The sequence below is a fragment of the Panthera onca genome, chromosome D1 (assembly GCF_046562875.1).
Source record: "Panthera onca isolate mPanOnc1 chromosome D1, mPanOnc1 haplotype 2, whole genome shotgun sequence".
NCBI lineage: Eukaryota > Metazoa > Chordata > Mammalia > Carnivora > Felidae > Panthera > Panthera onca.
The window spans coordinates 16,080,317-16,099,104 of record NC_138348.1 but is presented as its reverse complement, the minus strand read 5'-3'; the positions used below and the strand labels follow the sequence as shown (position 1 = coordinate 16,099,104).

Genomic DNA, 18,788 nt, shown 5'->3' with positions numbered 1-18,788 from the left:
GAATAGACACTCTTCCAAAGAAGACATCCAGATGGCTGACAGACACATGAAAAAATGCTCAACATCACTCATCATCAGGGAAATACAAATCAAAACCACAGTGAGATACCACCTCAGACCTGTCAGAATGGCACACATTAACAAGTCAGGCAACAACAGGTGTTGGTGAGGATGCAGAGAAGAGGAACCCTTTTGCACTGCTGGTGGGAATGCAAGCTGGTGCAGCCACTCTGGAAAACAGTATGGAGGTTCCTCAAAAAATGAAAAATAGAACTACCCTACAACCCAGCAATTGCACTACTAGGTATTTATCCAAAGAATACAGGTGTGCTGTTTTGAAGAGGCACATGCACCCCAATGTTTATAGCAGCACTATGGACAATAGCCAAAGTATGGAAAGAGCCTGAATGTCCATCAATGGATGAATGGATAAGGAAGATGTGGTATATATAGACAATGGTGTATTACTCGGCAATCAAAAAGAATGAAATCTTGCCATTTGCAACTACGTGGATGGAACTAGAGGGTATTATGCTAAGCAAAATTAGAGAAAGATAAATATCACTTCATTCATATGTGGAATTTAAGATACAAAACAGATGAACATAAGGGAAGGGAAGCAAAAATAATATAAAAAACAGGGAGGGGGACAAAACATAAGAGACTCTTAAATACAAAGAACAAACTGAAGGTTGCTGGAGGGGTTGTGGTGGGGGGCTAAATGGGTAAGGGGCATTAAGGAAGACACTTATTGGGATGAGCACTGGGTGTTAAACATAGAGGATGAATCACTGGGATCTACTCCTGAAATCATTATTGCACTATATGCTAACTAACTTGGATGTACATTTTAAAAATTTTTAAATAAAAAAAGAATAGAAGTAACACAGTCATCTAAAATGCTTGGATTCTTACAATTATTGATACCAACAGACTTCAGCAGTGGTATCCCCCTAGCTGTGGCTGGAAGCAAAGCTTATCCCCTCCAGGAAGCCTGCTGTTTGATAGTCCATGCTGGTAGCAGTGTGAGGGGATTATGGGAATGCAGGTAGAAACAACAGAAGGGCCTAGGACAATCCTCAGGATGCTGGCTATGAAATTAGAGGTGAGGGTCACCTGGGTGGCTCAGTTGTTTAAGCGTCTGACTTTGGCTCAGGTCATGATCTCATGCTTCATGAGTTCGAGCCCAGTATCGGGCTCTGTGCTGACAGCTCAGAGGCCGGAGCCTGGTTCCTGCTTCCGATTCTGTGTCTCCCTCTCTCTGCCTACCCACCCCTGCTCACACACTCTCTCTCTCTCTCTCTCAAAAATAAACATTTAAAAATAAATAAAAATAAAAAATAAAATAAAATAAATAAAAGGAAGTTAGAGGTGAATTCAGAACCAGGGGAAGTTAGTTTGCTCCCTGTGTATTAGGCTTTGTGTCAACCCCGCCTCCCCAATGCCAATCTTTGCTCACTCCACTCCAGCTGGCGTGTGGGTACAAAACTTGTCTATATCCCAGAAAGCGCTCTCTGATGGCTTAAGCTATTCTTACTTTGTCCCAAAGATCGAGATCCCAACTTCCTCACACAAGGCCAGGCTTCTGATCAAAGTCACAAATGGAGGTGGTTAGGTCTCCAAGGCAGTTACTGTTGCTAGAAGAGGCATCGCACTCTCCCATGTCATGGCTGGGCTTACTTTTCTCAGGGCCCTGAGGTCTGGGGACAGGCCACAGAAGGAGGCTCCAGGCTGCGATGATGTGTGCATGGAAGAATGTAATCCACACGCAGCTGCACAGCAGAGCCTGTTCGGGGGCATGGCGTCTCCACGTGTGCCTGACTCATGGACGGCAAGCACCGCGGCCAGGCCCTGGGGCAGCGGGTGTGAGCCAGAGACACAGGAAAGATGGCAAATGGGCTGCAAGACAGGCCTAGCCCCAGACGCCCTCCACCTCGCACATTCCTGTAGCAGTGGGGGGTCATCAAGAGGTTTTATCCTTGAATGATCACCACAGCATCTCTGTCTCCCTCCTCCCTGGACCGGAAGGCTTTCCTGAAGGTGAGAAGCACCTTGCCGTGTCTGGCAATTCGAGCCAGACTTCTTGAGTTCAAATCCTGGTTTCACAGTCCACCAGCTTGTGCCCTTGGGAAAGTTGTTTTGTTTTTTTGTTTTTTTGTGTTTTTTTTTTGAGCCTCATTCTCTTCATTTATCAAATGGAAATAATAATAGTTGTAATAATTGAAGAAGTACATAATGTGCTTAAAACAATGCCTGGCACAGAGTAAACTTTCAATGTTAGAAGTAGTAGTCTTAACCCTGACCTATAAAGAGCACAAGCATCATAACATTGGAAAGACCTGGATGTACGTGCCACTGGGGCCCCATTAACTGGATGACCTTGGGGATTTCTCATAACTTCTCTAAGCCTTGTGTCCATATCTGTAAAATGGGGAATAATACTAACTCACTCCGAGTACGGTGTAACTTTCAACAACTAGAAAAAATATATATTTTATAAATGTATGCATATTAGCACATTGTAGACATTCAATAAGTAATAGTTTCTTGCCGTTAAAATAATGTTGGCATTATTATTATTACCAGATTTTTAAAAATAAACAAGAAGAAGGGCGCCTTGATGGCTCAGTCAGTTAAGCATCCGACTTCAGCTCAGGTCATGATCTCATGGTTCGTGAGTTCGAGCCCCGAATCGGGCTCTGTGCCGAGGCTCGGAGCCTGGAGCCTGCTTCTGATTCTGTGCCTCCCTCTCTCTCTGCCCCCTGTCCCCGGTTCATGCTCTGTCTCTGTCACTCTCTCAAAAATAAACATTAAAAAAAATTAAAAAAAAAAAAAAAAAAGAAGTTTCTCAGCCCCCTAAGGCAGTTATTTCTGGCCTTTTTTCACTTCAGAACACTCAGAAAATAATATACACATAACAAAAAGTCAGTAAAGATGACTTGGCCTGTGATCAGCCTGCAGGCTCTGGCCTCCTCCCTGCTGGGCCAAGAGGACCCTCACACCTGTAACCCGTTCAGGGTGCAAGTTGACACAGGGTCACCTGCAGGGCTTATTAAACCACAGATGGCAGACTCCATCCCCAGAGTTCAGGGGATCTGAGGTGGGGCTCCGAAACTCATATTTCCAAACACTTGCCAAGTGATGCTAATCTAATGGTCATCCACTTTGAGGAGTATTGATTTAGTGCATTGAAAGCCAGTCTCATTCTGGCATTTTAGAATCGATCCCATCAAATGGACTTACATTTCATTCTCTCTTTTGTCATTTTAAAACACAATTTACCTCACGTCTCCCTCCCTGAAGGCCAGATTTCTAGTGGGTAATAATATGTGCTAGACACAGACAATGCCTGGAAAACACACAAACTCCTAAGGAATCTAGTTCAGACCTAGTAACTCATCCCAATTTAAGAGGTTCACTTTTCAGCTAGTCCCTGTGTCACAAAGGCAGGACTCAGGTGCTGGAGCCAGACAGCCCTGGATTCAAATCCCAAATTCTTTCACTTACTGGCTTATGACAGTGAGCAGTCTCTCTAAGCCTCAGTTTCTTCATCTGTAAAATGGAAATAATGACAACACCTGCCTCATAAAATTGATTTGAGGATTTAAAGAGATAATGCATGTAAAATGCCTGTCACACAGCCCTCAAAAAATATTACCTATTTTAGAAAAGTATAACTGGTAAATGGGGATTGATTCCTGTATTCATTTTTCAGCTGTTTCCTAAGCATCTTCTATATGCCAGACTTCATACCGTGCATGACAATACAGCTTTATGCTTTCTTGGTGTCTTTCTTTATGCCTCTCCCCTACAATAGCTTTCTGCCTGGATATCTTCCCCAGCTCTGACTTGCCATCTAACAGTATCACTCAAAAATAAATAAAAACATGAAAAAAAAATTTTTTAAAGCTTTAAAAAGTTGATCTATAAAGAAGTAATACTTTTTAAAAATTTTTTTAATTTTTATTTATTTATGAGACAGAGAGAGACAGAGCATGAATGGGGAGGGTCAGAGAGAGAGGGAGACATAGAATCTGAAGCAGGCTGCAGGCTCTGAGCTGTCAGCACAGAGCCCGACACAGGGCTTGAACTCACGGACCGTGATATCATGGCCTGAGCCGAAGTCAGACGCTTAACTAACTGAGCCACCCAGGCGCCCCTATAAAGAAGCAATATTGCAGAGCAGTAGGGAAAGGGGATCAATTCAAGAAGAATTGATGCGGCAGTTGGTTATTCACATAGGGAAAAATCAAGTTAGATTCCTACTCCATATCATATTCAGAAGTCAATTTCATATTCAGAAGTCAATTTCACATAGATGACGAGCCTAAATATGAAATGCAAAACTAAAATACTCTTAAAAGAGAATAGAGGAAAATATATTTATGGCCAACAGGTAGTAAAAGAATTCTTAAGGTACAAAGAGCCCAAGCCCAGTGGACGAGATTGATCAACTTGACCACAAAAAAAAATTGCATTCATTTATTCATTCAGTCAGCATTCATTGCGAGTACCTTCCAGGTGCTGAGAACAGAGCAGTGAAAAAATACAGTCCTTGCCCCGCAGTAGAGCTGACTTTCTAGACCAAAGAGAATTATCAGATAGAAAGCAAGAATTCCCTGATGGCAAATTGAACCCCAGCCATCCCTAAACCCCAGGACTACCAGGGAATTAAGAATTAAAATTCTCAGGGGATGTCTGGGTGGCTCAGTTGGTTAAGCATCTGACTCTTGATTTCAGCTCAGGTCATGATCTCCCAGTCTGTGCGTTCGAGTTCTGCATCAGGCTCTGCACTGACAGCATGGAGCCTGCTTGGGATTCTCTCTCTCTTTGTCTCTGCCCCTCCCTCCCTCTCTCTCTCTCAAAATAAATAAACTTTAGGGGCACCTGGGTGGCTCAGCCAGTTGAGCGTCCAACTTCAGCTCAGGTCATGATCTCTCCGTTTTGTGGGTTTGAGCCCAGCATCAGGTTCTACAATGACAGCACAGAGCCTGCTTTGGATTCTCTCTCTCCCTCTCGCTCTGCCCCTCCCCCACTTGTGCACGGGCTGTCTCTCAAAAATAAACAAACGTTAAAAATGTTTTTAATAAATTTTAAAAAAGAATTAAAATTTTCAGTTCAACCAAAGATAGCATAAACAAAGCTGAAAGACAAGTAAGAGACGAGAAGAGGAGATTTATGTGCATGTCTAACAACAGATTGGTCTGCAGAATTTTTTCTTCTAAAAAGAGTTTTATAAAGAACTCCTACAAAACAATAAGGAAAAGATGAAGAACCTCAGTAGAAAAATAGCCCAAGCATATGAGCAGGCAATCCACAGAAAACTCTAACAGCGTATAAGCATATGGGCATATTTTCATGCCCAAACTCACTAGTAATCAGGGAAAGGCCAATGAAATTGAGATGCCACTTCACATCAAATGACAAAAATTTTAAAGTCTGATAACACAAGCGTGGGTGAGGATGTGGAACTCCCATAAAGTGCTGGTGGCAGCATAAAGTGGTACTATCACTTTGGGGCAATGTAGGCAAAGCTAAAGAAGTTCACAGGTGTCCCTTGTTATAAGGAAATATGCAGCATTATTTGTAGCAGCTCCCACTGGAACGCTCTGCAAGTCCCTCTGCAGCGGAGAGGATAAAGTGCAGCAGCATCATACCATCCACAGAATTCTGTACACCAGCTGAAGAAATGGATACAGGTAGAAATCTATGCACCAACACCGATCTGTCTCAAAACGTCAAGTTCCAGAATGATGCGTAGAGTTTGAAAACAAGCAAAACAAAGCTAGATCATGTTTTAAGAATATAGGCATTCGTGTGAGTTCATGTAGTATTGAGAAACATGTAGAGCGATGCTAAACCGCCAAGTTTCGGTGGTGATTTCAGAGGAAGAAGCGTAGAGGGATGGGATGAGGGAGGGCACGCAGGTGGCTTGAACGTTATGTGTAACATTTTACAAAGCTTTAAAAACTGAAGCAAGGAGAGCAAAATGTTAAGGTGTATGACGTTGGCCAGGGGTACACAGGTTTTTGTGATGTTCTGGGTAACTTTCTGAGGCTTTAAATATTTCATTTAAAACAAAAGGCACGGGTAGCACTGAGGTAGGGAGCGATGAGTGGCAGGTGAAAAAAGTGTCTAGGGGAAATCGGCAGCCTGGAAAAGAAGCCAGATTCTCACCAGTCATGACCTAGAGGAGTTTTTTTTTTTTTTTTATGAAATTTATTGTCAAATTGGTTTCCATACAACACCCAGTGCTCATCCCAAAAGGTGCCCTCCTCAATACCCATCACCCACCCTCCCCTCCCTCCCACCCCCCATCAACCCTCAGTTTGTTCTCAGTTTTTAACAGTTGACCTAGAGGAGCTTTGAGAAGCCAGTGGTTCTGGAGTTTGAGGAGTTTGGGGACCAGACGGGGAAATGAGGGCCTCACAGGGCCATGCGTTGGATTTGGTCTTTATCCTAAGAGCGAGGAACAGTTCTCCCCTAACTATAAGGGCTTCTTGGGAGGGGCTGGGATAATGGGGTTTGGATGGCTGTTGCTGGGCCTTCCAGCTCTCTGCAGGGGGTAGCGGATGAGGCCTCAGCTTCCAGCCCTCCTGGGGGCAGTCGCTGTGTACTTGCTAACAAACTCCGGGAGTGGGAGAAGAGACAGCGCCACCAGCAGGAAGATATTATTGCCACTCGAGAGCACAGAGCCTACGTTTTCTTTCCAGGTGCAGCTGTGATTAGAGTCAGAGAGACCTGTGTTTGAATGACAGCTCTTGCACTTGTACCTGCAACCTTGGCCAAGTTTCTGAACCTCTGTGTTCTCAGCAAGATATTCATTGGACTTACCTCATAGGATTAGTATGAGCAGGAAATGAAATGATGGCTGTATATTGCTGACACAGTAAACCCCTAATGAATATTAACCATTGTTGTTTTCTTGTCTGCACTCCCCGGATCAAGCTTAGGCACTACAGGGCAGGTGGGGTTTGGGGTACCCCAGGCTGGAGCCAGGGGAGAACAATGACCCAGACCTCCCAAGCTCCTCTGCGGGCCTGGACTTGTGGCAGCTTGTGCGGCATGGGGGTGCATCCCACACAGTCCAGAAGAGGAAGTGTCACAACCCTAAGGAAGTGTCCCAGGAAACCTCGGCAGCAGCTTCTTCCCCCGACCTGCGGAAGGTGGCCAGCGTGTGGCTTCAACCTCACTCATGGCCGGATACAAAAGGACAGTCCCCCAAGGTGCACTGTGAGCCCAACAGGCTTCGGGACTCACCTCACCCCTGAGAGACCCTGGTCATGTGACCTCCTAAAAGCAGTGCAGCCATGGAAGGTGGCTCTTCTTTCTGGCCCTGGCCGAGGGCTGGCTTCCCCCCAAAGTGGACTCGAAACTGGATAGCTGGCTTCCGCCCGAGAGCCTCTGCGTGGTTGAGTGATGGTAGCACTTACTTCCTCTGAGCTATATTTTTGCTTGCTATTTCGAGTTCTTCCAGCACCTTAAGCCAACTAGAATACACTTATTGATAGCAACTAACACTTGTGAGTGTTCATCATACACTAAGCGCAGGACATCATAGGGACTTTTCACAAGAATCCCATAAAATAGGAATTATGATTATCTCCTCTTCTCAGGTGAGGATAATGAAGCTCAGAGAGAAAAGGTAATGTGGCCACTGAGTGGTGGAGCTGGGATTTGATCCCAGGGCTGCTAACCCAGAACTGTAGGTAAACAGGTGCAGCTCATGTCATTTGTCTAGGGACACTGACCCGGGGGTGCATAGGAAGTTGGCAAGTTGGTAGATTCAGACTGGAAGCTATTGCTTCCCTGGCACCCACTTAACGCCCAGCCAGCCAGCCCATCCCAGCTGTTGGAAGTCAGCAAGGGAGGGAGAGAAGGGCCAGCCCCCCGGGATTAGCTCTGACCCTGCCAAGTGTTCTTTCTTCATTCCAGTTGCCTGCCCTGGACTCCACCCTTCACATGGTTCTGCTCAGAGCCAACCTGAACTGGACTGCCTTTACTTCTCTCCCACAGTCCCTCTCTCTAGTCCTAAGGCACGGCCTGCAAGGATCCTTCCATGATCCAACAGATTTGTACAGACTCTTGTTGGCAACAGCGCCTTGTTGGCTCCACCTCAAAGCAGTGGCCGCCCGGCTCCTCCAGGTGTCAGAAGCAGCTGGCACGTTAGCAGGAGGCCTCTGGCAGGAAGGGGTGTTGAGCCAACTGCCATCAACTGGAGAACAGCACATGTGGATGACCTCGTTTCCAAGAGATTCCTTTGTGAGCCCTCTGGGAGTGTTGACAAGTTTGAGTCCAGGATGAAGGAGCTGCCCACAGGACCGAGGGCCCACAGCCCGGGGTCGTCCCTGTCACCAAAAGCAAAGACGGACCTGTAGCCTCCTGCCTGCCTTGTCACAGTTCTTCCGAGATTCCAGTGCCAGATGCCCAGAATTTTTATGGGTCAGAGCAGTAGTTTGGAGATGGACACTGCAACATAGGATGCTTCTGAGAGCATTTTTCTAAGTCTTTCAGACTTTTCTGCAGCCACAGTCCTCCAAACAGCAAACTTCAGAACCAGCACTAACGGCAAAGCTGTTAGTTCTGGCCACCCTTGGGATGACACAGTCTGTCAGAGCTGGAGGAAGCACTCTCATGCTTTTGAGTAGTACAAACCTTCAGGCTTCTGCTTGAATATCTCTAGCAACAGGCAGCTCGCTCCTTCACAAAGCAGCCATAATCCCAGAGCCGGGCAGTTTGGAGGCCTTCCAGAACCAAGCTTTCGATCCCTGTGACATCTTCCTCAGGGGCAGGCCTTCAAGAGTCAGGTCTCAGCCTGTGCTTCTTCCCTAGTTCTCTTCTAAGTGAAGGATCAAAATGCAGTCATTTGTCTGATATCATGGTTTATAGACTCACTAGCACTCTGACCCCCTCTTCCGTGACTCTAGTTTATTCCCCTTAAATGGACTGTCCAGAACTGAATGTAGTATCCAGGTGTCTCCTGGAGAGGAGAAAAGAAAAGAGTACTGAGGCCCCTCTTCTCCGTTTAGCCACATATTTACTGAGTGCCTACTATGGGCCCTGCACACGCCAGACCCTGGAATCAAGCAACAAGCTGAGAAACCGAGTTATCACCTGGAGATCTTCTAGTCTGCGGGCAAAGACAAACATGAATAGTGTGAGGAGGTCACAGAGAACCGTGGAAGCTGGTAGCAGGGAGGCCAACCTCTACCTAGCCTGGAGTGGGGAAGGCTTCCCAAAGAGGCGTGATGTGAAGAATGAGTGGGCATCAGATAGGTAGGGAGGGTGGCATGAAAGGCCCAGAGCATTACAGGTAGAAGGACTGGCTGGTCTGAAGGGCATGAGGAAGGAGGGAGCACTGGGGAGAATGTTAGGGTCAGTGTGGAATACAGCGAGGGAGGCTGCCTGTGGCCTCTGGTGCGTCTAGAGGGGTGGGGGGGGGGGGTGAGGGGAGACGGAGCAGATCACGTGGACTCAAAAGCCAGGATAAGAGTGGCAGATCTTGTTCTAAGGTCAATGGGAAGCCCATGAAGGGCTTTAAACAGAATTGTAAAGTGGTCAAGTTCACATAAAAAAAAAACATTTTTGTGACCACAGTGTGGATACTTAAGTAGAAGGAGGCAAGGGTAGTTGCAGAAAGCCAGGCAGAAGGTCATCCAGTGGCCCATGAGAAAGACACGGAGGCGGGCACGGGCGGTGGCTGTGGAGGTGGCGAGCAGTCAGCAGATTCAAGAGACATGTTAGGGTGGGATTGCTGGACCTGGAGAGTGATTGCTGTGGGTCGGGCAAGGGAGGCAGTTTCCAGGAAGTCCGGAGGACTCCCAGGTCTCTGGCTGAGCAGAGTAGGGGGTGGTTTTGCCGTTCATGAAAGCTGAGATCCAGTTGGCTTTTTTGGCAGTCAGTCGCACTGCCTGCAGTCAAGAAAACCCCTCTGTCCTCTGCACGCATGCTGCTGGGATCCGGCCACATGTCCCTCAAAAAGAGAGCCCCTGCCACTGTCTGCCTCCCCCAGCCACCCTGCTGGTCCCTCGTGACCGGTGTCCGTTTCAGCCCACCGAAGAGCCAGGGTGGAGACCAGCGCGCACACAGGGCTGAGGCTGACACGCTCACATGGTGGGTCCCCTGCCCTCTGACGGCTCTGCTCTCCTTTCTCCCCAGCTGCCTGTCTTAGAAGAGGCTGCTAATGTTCATAGTTCAGAATGGCCGCGGACAGAAGGCTGCAGGCCAGTTCCGAAGCTGGAAGGGCGGGCCTGTTTGCAGCTTCTTGTCCTCTCTGTGGCTGAGAGACGACGATGCTTATGGCAATTGGCTTCAAAGCCCTGGTGTGGCAGGGCCTGTCTCGGGAGCATGCTGATTAGCAAGAATTACAACTTCTGGAATTAGACAGTGGTGGTGGTTGCACAACTTTGTGAATATACTAAAACACACCGTACACTTTTAAAGGGATTTTATGGTACTTGAATTATATCTCAGTATAAATGAAGAAATAGATAAAGAAAGATATAGTATGTGGAGGTAATTGCTATAAACAGGAGCACTGGGTCCAGGTTGATGATAAGGAAGAGAAGCCAAGTAACATCTTCAAAGGCTTTGACTCCCCTTTGTGGTTTCCTGCTTGGGGACGTTCTCAGCCCAGTGCTCTTCCCTAGTAATTAACTTCAGGCCATTCGGGTTCTTAGCTGTCCTGGGAGTAGGGCAGGAAGGAAAGGTCACTGGCGTCCTTCCTCGGGGACCTTTTTCTTCTCTGCTGAGCCTGGACGGAAAAACTTTGGGGTGGCTCTACCCGCCTGAGTCCTCTGGGAGAGCTTGCTCTTCCTCTGAAGTTTGGGTGTCTTTGCTAACCCCGGTCTGACCTACCCCACTTCTCTCTGCCCTTTAGCGCCTCTCCCTCCCAATCCGGATATCAGAATCTGGGCTCTGTGCCCTCTCGCTTCCTTTTTGCCTGCCTGGGTTCTCATGGGTTAGAAGAAATGGGGGCAACTACCTGGTCTGTGGCTCAGCATTTGGTCCGAAGAGCTGCTGATCGAGGGACCAGGGCGCCCTCCTGTGACCATCAGCAGCATTGCTCCTTCCCGCCCTCTGGCCTTGAATTTTTTCCAGCTAGAATTTGAATGCTCAACTCTGGTAGTTGGGGCAGCCTTTTTCTTCCCCAAGAGACGCATGAGGAATAGTAAGCCCTTAAAATATAGGAGAAAAGAAAGAAGATAAGTGAACCACAGAAATTAAGGAATAAAATGTTAGTATTTATATTCTGTACCTTTATTTTAAAAGAGGCAGTGTGACCTAATGGAAAGTCCCATGGCCTATGGAGTCGAGCAAACTCATCAGCTATGTGGTCTCAGCAAGGTGACCTCTCTGCTTAGTCCCTTCACCTGTAAAATGTACATAATTTCAAGGCCTACCTCATAGGAATGTTGTGAGAGAAAATTTAATATAGTTAAATACCTTGCACAGTTGCCTGCTATGAAGTAGGTACTCAGTACATGCTGCTTCTATTGTTGTCGTCATTAGAACTAAAGACTAAGAGGGGCACCTGGATGGCTCAGTAAGTTAAGCATCCGACTCTCGATCTCAGCTCAGGTCTTGGTCTCAAGGTTGTGTGTTCAAGCCCCATGCTGGGCGTGGAGCCTACCTTAATAATTAATTCAGACAGACAGACAGACTAGATATAGGAGCATTTTCTCTCTCCGCGGAGATCTGAAACCAGGGCCAGCTGCCTTGCATAGTTGCAGGGGCACCTTACGTTATGTTCCCTCTAAAGCCCCCCCCACCCCCCCGAGGTGAGCAGTGCTGGCTGGCTGTCTCCGGAGCTGATCCAGGTGCCAGTTTGGGGATCCTCTGACACAAGGAGGTAAAGATTAACAAAAATACACAAGAGAGCAGAATAAAACAATTTTGTAAAAAAGGAAAGATAAGGCCAGTCGGGCCAGTCAGGCCAGTCAGAAACAGGTTGGGGGCCCCTCTCCCCATCAGCAGATAGCTTTGGCACCCTGCCTGGCACATGGATAGAGCCCAGCAAGTGCTAATTTCCTTCCCTTCCTGCGCCCTCCTGGATGAGACCCTGAGCACGGTATAAACATGGCCATGGTCTGATCAGTCAGATGGTTTTCTTCCTATGAGGTGGGAGGGCCTGGAGATGAGAACCCAGGGGGTGGTCCGCTTGTGGGAGCAGAGAGCAAGGAGAGGCATGGCCGCCACAGCGTCACAAGACGGGGTGTGTTCTTTGACCCTCTCAAGTGCAGAGGCCCCGGTAGCTCTCTACCCTCTTCCCTTGTCTGCCTTCTGTGTCCCAGGACGGAGGTGCCTGTAGTCGCTTAGGCCCTTGGAAGCTTATTAAATCTCAGTGCCACTTGCCAAGACCCCTTTAAGCTTCCTGGCTGTTCTTTTTGCCTTTTCTGCCCAGTTGTATTTATTCTGAACTAAATGGTCCTCACTGCTGGATGAAAGGATTTACTGCTTAAGTATATGAAAAGAAATCTTGGCTGTATTACAGTTGCACCTCTCCTTGCTGCCCCCCGCCTCCTTCCTCCCCATGCTCCATCCGCTAGCTGGTGCCACGGAGACTGACCCGGGAGCCTGTCCTTGGTCGTGTGCTCAGTTCAGCTTGGTGGCAGAGCCCAAGTGATGGAGAAGTGAGGTGACTGGGAGGAGCTGGCTTTGGGGACCTTTCCCGAGTGTCTTGCTGCCCCAAGAAAGACTGTAGCCCCAGAAGGAGCTCACCGACGTGCTCCCCATCCCCACCCCCAGACACATTCTCTCACATCTTCTCTCTCTTTCCCCCCTCAGGATTGTGCTCATGGATGACGCCATGGACTGCTTGATGTCTTTTTCAGATTTCCTTTTTGCCTTCCAGATCCAGTTTTACTACTCAGGTAAGAGCTTTCCAGGGCCCCATGTGGCTCCTGCCAGGGCCACATCTGCCTGTCCTGCCCTGGTACCCTTTCCATCTGGTGCCTGGCACACACATTTCCCTCCCCCACTCCCTTCGGTGGAGGCATGCTTCGCCACGGGGCCCGGGCAGGATGTCTAGTTCCCACAGGTGGTCACAAGATTCAGTCTGCGGAGCCTACTCTCTCCGCCTCGTCAAGTCACGGAAGACCACCGTGTTTGCAGTCAGCAGTGCGGCAAATCCACCTGGGTGATAATGGCAATGACTAGAACAACGCACGCTACTGTAACAGTACGCAACAGATTCACCATTTATCGAGAACTTACCATGTGCCAGGCAGAGCACTGACTTTAATCCTTATGACAGCCCTAAGAGATGGGTCCTGTCAGAGATAAGCTTAGAGGTGAGGAGCCAAAGTCTCAAAGCTAGTGAGTGGTGGAGCCCAGACCCGAACGGAGGGCCCATTCCAGAGCCGGTCCTCTTAGGTGCTGTGCTGTATCACTGCCGCCAGGGGGCGGTGATCTCCCTTGGCCCCGACTCCCGTGTGTGGGCACACATCCTCCCACCCACACAACTTTAATAAGCAGACACCAGCCCTGTCTCACTCACATGCCCGTTCTGCTCCCCATACACACGAGCTGTGCCCTTAAATCCTTTCTGGAATCAGGTGTAATAGAAATAGATGAATAAATACAAATGGACACCAGCTCCCACAGAGCACACAACGACATCTAATGGAGTGTCGGGTTCAGAAATTGCTGACTGTGTCCGTAAACAAACTTGTTTCAAACAGGCTCTTCCAGTAAACAGAAGGCTGTCCTTGGAGCCTGGACATGGCCTCCCTGCCAACCGGTGGCCCCAGCCAGCCCTGGCCTCTCTCAGGCGCCACATTCTGTTTTCTTGATGGCAGCCCAAGGGCCTGAACCGGCAGGGGCTGGAGCCTGGGGTCTTGCCACCTGCTCTTAACAGCTGCAGGCATCTATTTCCCATTTCCCTGAAGCTCCTGGGCCCTGGAGAAGGAGGAGCTGTGTCTGGGAGATCCTTCCGGGCCTTCTCGCAATGCCTCAGGACCGGCCAGCAGCAGTGTGTGCCAGTCAGCAGTGAAATGGGCCACAAGTCACTGGTTACTAACACTGGCTCGACTTCTAACATTTGCAAACACTTCCAAATGTGTAACAAATGAGCAGCTTGTGGCGTTCTTTTCCACCCTGGTATTCCGCCATGCTTTCCGGAGTCAGAGAAGCAAGTGGCCTCGCAAGGGAGATGGGGCTCACCAGTGGAAGTGTGCACACGTTAGCTCTTTAAAGAGTACGTGTAGGGCGCCTGGGTGGCTCAGTCAGTTGAGCTTCCGACTACGGCTCAGGCCATGATCTCACGCTTGTGAGTTCAAGCCCCACATCCGGCTCTGTGCTGACAGCTCAGGCCTAGAGCCTGCTTCAGATTCTATGTCTCCCTCTCTCTCTGCCCCTCCCCCTGCTCATGTGCTCACGCTCTCTCTCTCTCTCTCTCTCTCTCTCTCTAAAAAATAAAGAAACATTAAAAAAAAAAGTATGTATAGAATTTAATATGTGCCCAGCACTATGTTAGGTGCTGGGGCAGGAAGGCTGACAAGGCACAATCCCTACCTTTATACACGGATCTTCCACTCCAGCTGGAAGGCAGAGCAAACAAATAATTATTCAGAAAATTCATGGTTGGAAAAGCGCTACAAAGAAGCACAGGGTGCTCTGAAAGTATGTAATAGGGCCTCTACTTGGTCTAGGAACAAGTCCCCGGAGGAGGGACACTGAGCTGAAACACACGTTCATATCATTGCTCATGAGTGCAGTGGTCACACGAGGTTGAGGGCTCCTGCTCCCAGCCACCAAGCACTGAGCGCCAAGGCTGGGGAGGAGCTGAGTTAACAGGAAAGGAAGGATCCAGTGAAGGGACAAAGTGTGTCCTCCTTGCCTGACCTGCCCACCCCCTTCCCCCCCAATCATGGTACTCAGAATTCCTGGAGAGTGTGGCTGCCATCTATCAGGACCTGCTGGCAGGCAAGAACCCCAACACAGTGATTGTGCCAACATCATCCAGTGGGCAACACCGCCAGCGACCTACCTTGGGCGAGGCTAGTATGTTGGAGGGAGTGGAGGCATCACTGTTCTACCAGTGCCTGGAGAACTTGTGTGACCGGCACAAGTACAGGTAAGAAATGGGTACGTAGACCCCCCACCTCAGCCCCAGGGACTGTGGGCTGCTGGCTCTGGAACAGATCTCTAGCAGATGTTCTGATGGATCCGGGGCTTCTAGAGCCCTTGATGGTCATATATAAATGAGGACAGTGCCATCCGCCCCAGACCAGGCTGTTGACCAAACAACATCCCAGGTGGCTCACTTAGGGAAGATCACTTCCACTTCCAAGCTGTAGATGACCAGCTTGGGCCCCTTCTCCTTGCCAGGAGATAGATTGGCCTTAGCTTTGTAGAGAGAAGGGGAAAACATTCACTGTACAAAGAATTCACTCTGCAGAGAGGGAGGGTTAAGCTGTCCCGTGTAGCACAAAGTGTCCTTAGAGACAGAGCAGCCAGTTTGTGGTCTCCTCCAAGATGTGGTTGCCATCCATTGCCTCTTCCCTGTTCCCTCCCTCCCACTCCCCTAGTGAAAGCACCAGTTAGGCAACATGCCAGCCCTTTCTGTCCACAGTCAAGGCCTTGCTTCTAGAGATCTGCCATGTTCCTCCAGGGTTTTAGGACCCCCAGGGAACACAGGGTCCCTCAGTCCCAGCTTTGGGCATCCTCCTAAGCCTTAAAGTATGGATGAAAAGATGTCAGACTTGCTAGTCTTTGAATCTCGTATCTGTATTCTCCCTTCTAGCTGTCCACCCCCAGCACTTGTCAAAGAGGTACTAAGCAACGTTCAGAGACTGACCTTCTATGGATTCCTTGTGGCTCTTTCAAAGCATCATGGAATCAACCAAGCCCTGGGTAAGCCAGAGCCAGCTATGGCTAGCCTTTCCTGCTCCCCCAATACTAAGCCACGTAGGAGCCAGCCGCTATTGGCAGACATGGTCCCATGAAGGAGGGGGGACATCACCACCTGCACCGTGACTTCTCAGGGCCAGACTCTGAGACCTAGGGAGCCAGAACATGCACAAGAAAGACTGTGCCCTCTTAGGCCTCTCACACTCCCATGGTAGGGGACAGCCTTCCCCGCCCAAAGCCCTGCCCCGACATGAAGCAGCCTCTCCGTGGCAGAGGTGTGGCCGGCCCCTCCCCAGAGAATCCCCAGCTCTGCTTTGGGGAGTGGCCTGCAGGTTGGGCAGACACAGGGCTATTTACTCGGTGGCTTTGGAGATTATATATCAAAGAGACCTGAATCCCATTTGTAAGCAGGGCAAAGGTGTGTCTGGGGAGGCCTTTTTTCCCAGCTGGAAAGAAAAAAGAAAAAGAAAAAACAAAAACAAAAAACCTGATTAATCTGAAAGGGAGCAAAAAAAGGGGGGGGGGGGGGGGAGAGGACTGTACTGGCCTAGTTTTTCCTGTCTGTCATCTATTCTCACTGGCTGGCCTTCTCCACCCACCCCACTCTTCTCCCTCTCACACCTGCTGCTCTCCCAAGGGAAGAGCCACCCGGCCACCATCCACCAGAGCTGGAGGGATTGTTATTTGTCTCGCTCTTCAAGAGGTATCCAGGTGTGTTTGAGGCCCCAGGTTCCTGAGTCTCAAAGAACACATAACCTTCCCCTTCCTCCGGCCACTTGAGGGAATGAGGTCAAGGGAAGGGAATTTAACATTCTTTAAATGCCAGCCATTGTAGGCCTAGTACAAACTAGTTGCTTTAGATCTTATGTGGTATGAAGCCTGCTGGGGATGCACACAGGATGCACACAGCAGGACTGATGGAGGGCTCACTGAGGCGTGATGCTCCCTAGCAGCCTCGTTATTCTGAGTTGATGCTTGGGGTGTGCATGAGCCTACGGACCCCTCAGCTAAGTGACGCTGTCGCCAAGACCACCGGCTGGACCAGAGGAGAAAGGCAAATAGGAGTCAGAAGTCAAGAGTAAGGGGACAGCGGGTGGGGTTGGCTTAGGGTTTCTTTCATACACCTAGGTAACTGACTGCCCTGCCTCCCAGTCCACCAATCCACCAATCATAGGAAGAGAAAGAAAAAGCTAACTAGGTAAGATCACAGCCTGGACTAACCCCACGTGCTCGCTTTTTCTAGGGCCTTTAAAAAGGGCAATCACTAAGGGGCGCCTGGGTGGCTCAGTCGGTTAAGCGGCCGACTTCAGCTCAGGTCATGATCTCACGGTCAGTGAGTTCAAGCCCCACGTCGGGCTCTGTGCTGACAGCTCGGAGCCTGGAGCCTGTTTCAGATTCTGTGTCTCCCTCTCGCTGGCCCTCCCCTGTTCATGCTCTGTCTCTCTCTGTCTCAAAAATAAATAAAACATTAAAAAAAATTAAAAAAAAAAAAAAAAGGGGGCAATCACTCAGTCAACCACTTTTACCAACACTAATGCCGGGCTGGGTTGAGTGGGAGATGGAGAGAAGCATTGCCCTCACCTGCATCTCCGGTGTAGGAACTAGAGATCTGGAGATCCCCAGGGTGGAGCCAGTTGTGGAGAAGGGTTGTCCTGTTCCCTTAGTCCTCAAGGCACCCGCCCGCCCCCCCCCCCCCCCACCACACACACATTCATGCACACAAAATGAGAGGGCTCTGAGGGACACACTTTGAAAACCACTAAGGAAGAGCAAAAGGGGCCAGGAGGCATCATCTGAAAAGCTCTGGAAAAGTAGGGAATTGGACTGGAGCCAGATGGTAAGTTTAAGATTGTGGCTTTCTGGACACCAGCATTGTTAACTGCCAGATCTATGTCCTGACCACCAGTGGGCTTTTCCCCTCAACAGTTTGCTGGCGAGAATCTTTCCATCTGCAGACTTCAGCTCCCCCTTCCCTCCACTGTTAACAGCTCCAAGGAATAGCCAAGACTGTCTCCTCTCACCATCCCCAGTATCAAAGCATTACTTCCTTTGGTTTGTAGCTGAGGGAACCAGCTCAGAGAGATTGCGGCTGAGCAGAGATGAGGCAGATCCCACCCCCCACCCCCCACCCCCACCTGGCAGCTCCCCGCCATGCAAGACTTTGGTCTGATTCTGACCCAGCCTTCTCTTCTCACCCCCGAGACCATCTTGAGGAGCTAAGGCACCAATATTAACCATTCTGTCTCCAAAGTGAGGTCACTCTGATTTGGGGGCACAAAACTAGATAATTTCTGATTTGGGGGGATTAGCTGGCCCATACTGTGTCTCTGGCTCCTTTTCAGCCCAGTATCTGGGGACTCAAGGAAGGAACTGAGCCCCCTACACGGCTCACAGCCCACCACCTAATCTTGGAAGGAGATTGCCCTGTTGGTGCAGTGACCTTGAGATTTGGGGACATCTCATAGCTGTGATTCTTGTCCCGAGTTGGAGAGGGTAGGCACAGGTTCACTGAATTTATTAGTAGCCCCAACTTCCTGCCCCCACAGCAGTTCTCGTTTTAAACTTTTCTTAAGAGCTCTTCCCCTTGAACAAGTCACGGGATTGAAAGACAGCACAGGGAACACAGTCAATGATACTAGAATAGTGCTGTATGGTGACAGATGGTAGCTACACTCGTGGTGAGCACAGCATAACGTGTAGAGACGGTGACCCACTATGTTGTACACCTGAAACTAATGTAACATTGGGTGTCAACTATACTTAAAAATAAAAAGAATTTTTTTTTTGAAAATTTTTTTAGACTCTTTTTTTTTTAACGTTTATCTATTTTTGAGACAGAGCATGAACGGGGGAGGGTCAGAGAGAGGGAGACGCAGAATCTGAAACAGGCTCCAGGCTCTGAGCTGTCAGCACAGAGCCCGACGCGGTGCTCGAAC

The 18,788-nt window shown here is 49.1% G+C and overlaps 1 protein-coding gene across 4 annotated transcripts in view; it reads left to right on the top strand.

Annotated features, from left to right (window-relative positions):
• CSTPP1 (centriolar satellite-associated tubulin polyglutamylase complex regulator 1) overlaps positions 1–18,788 on the top strand; it is a 196,918-nt gene that overhangs the window by 175,242 nt on the left and 2,888 nt on the right. For all 4 annotated transcript variants that reach the window (XM_078433438.2, XM_078433437.2, XM_078433440.2 and 1 more), the window contains exons 5-7: positions 12,787–12,872; positions 14,881–15,076; positions 15,746–15,855. In XM_078433438.2, coding sequence (XP_078289564.1) covers positions 12,787–12,872; positions 14,881–15,076; positions 15,746–15,855 — 392 coding nt within the window. The remainder of the gene's footprint in view (positions 1–12,786; positions 12,873–14,880; positions 15,077–15,745; positions 15,856–18,788) is intronic.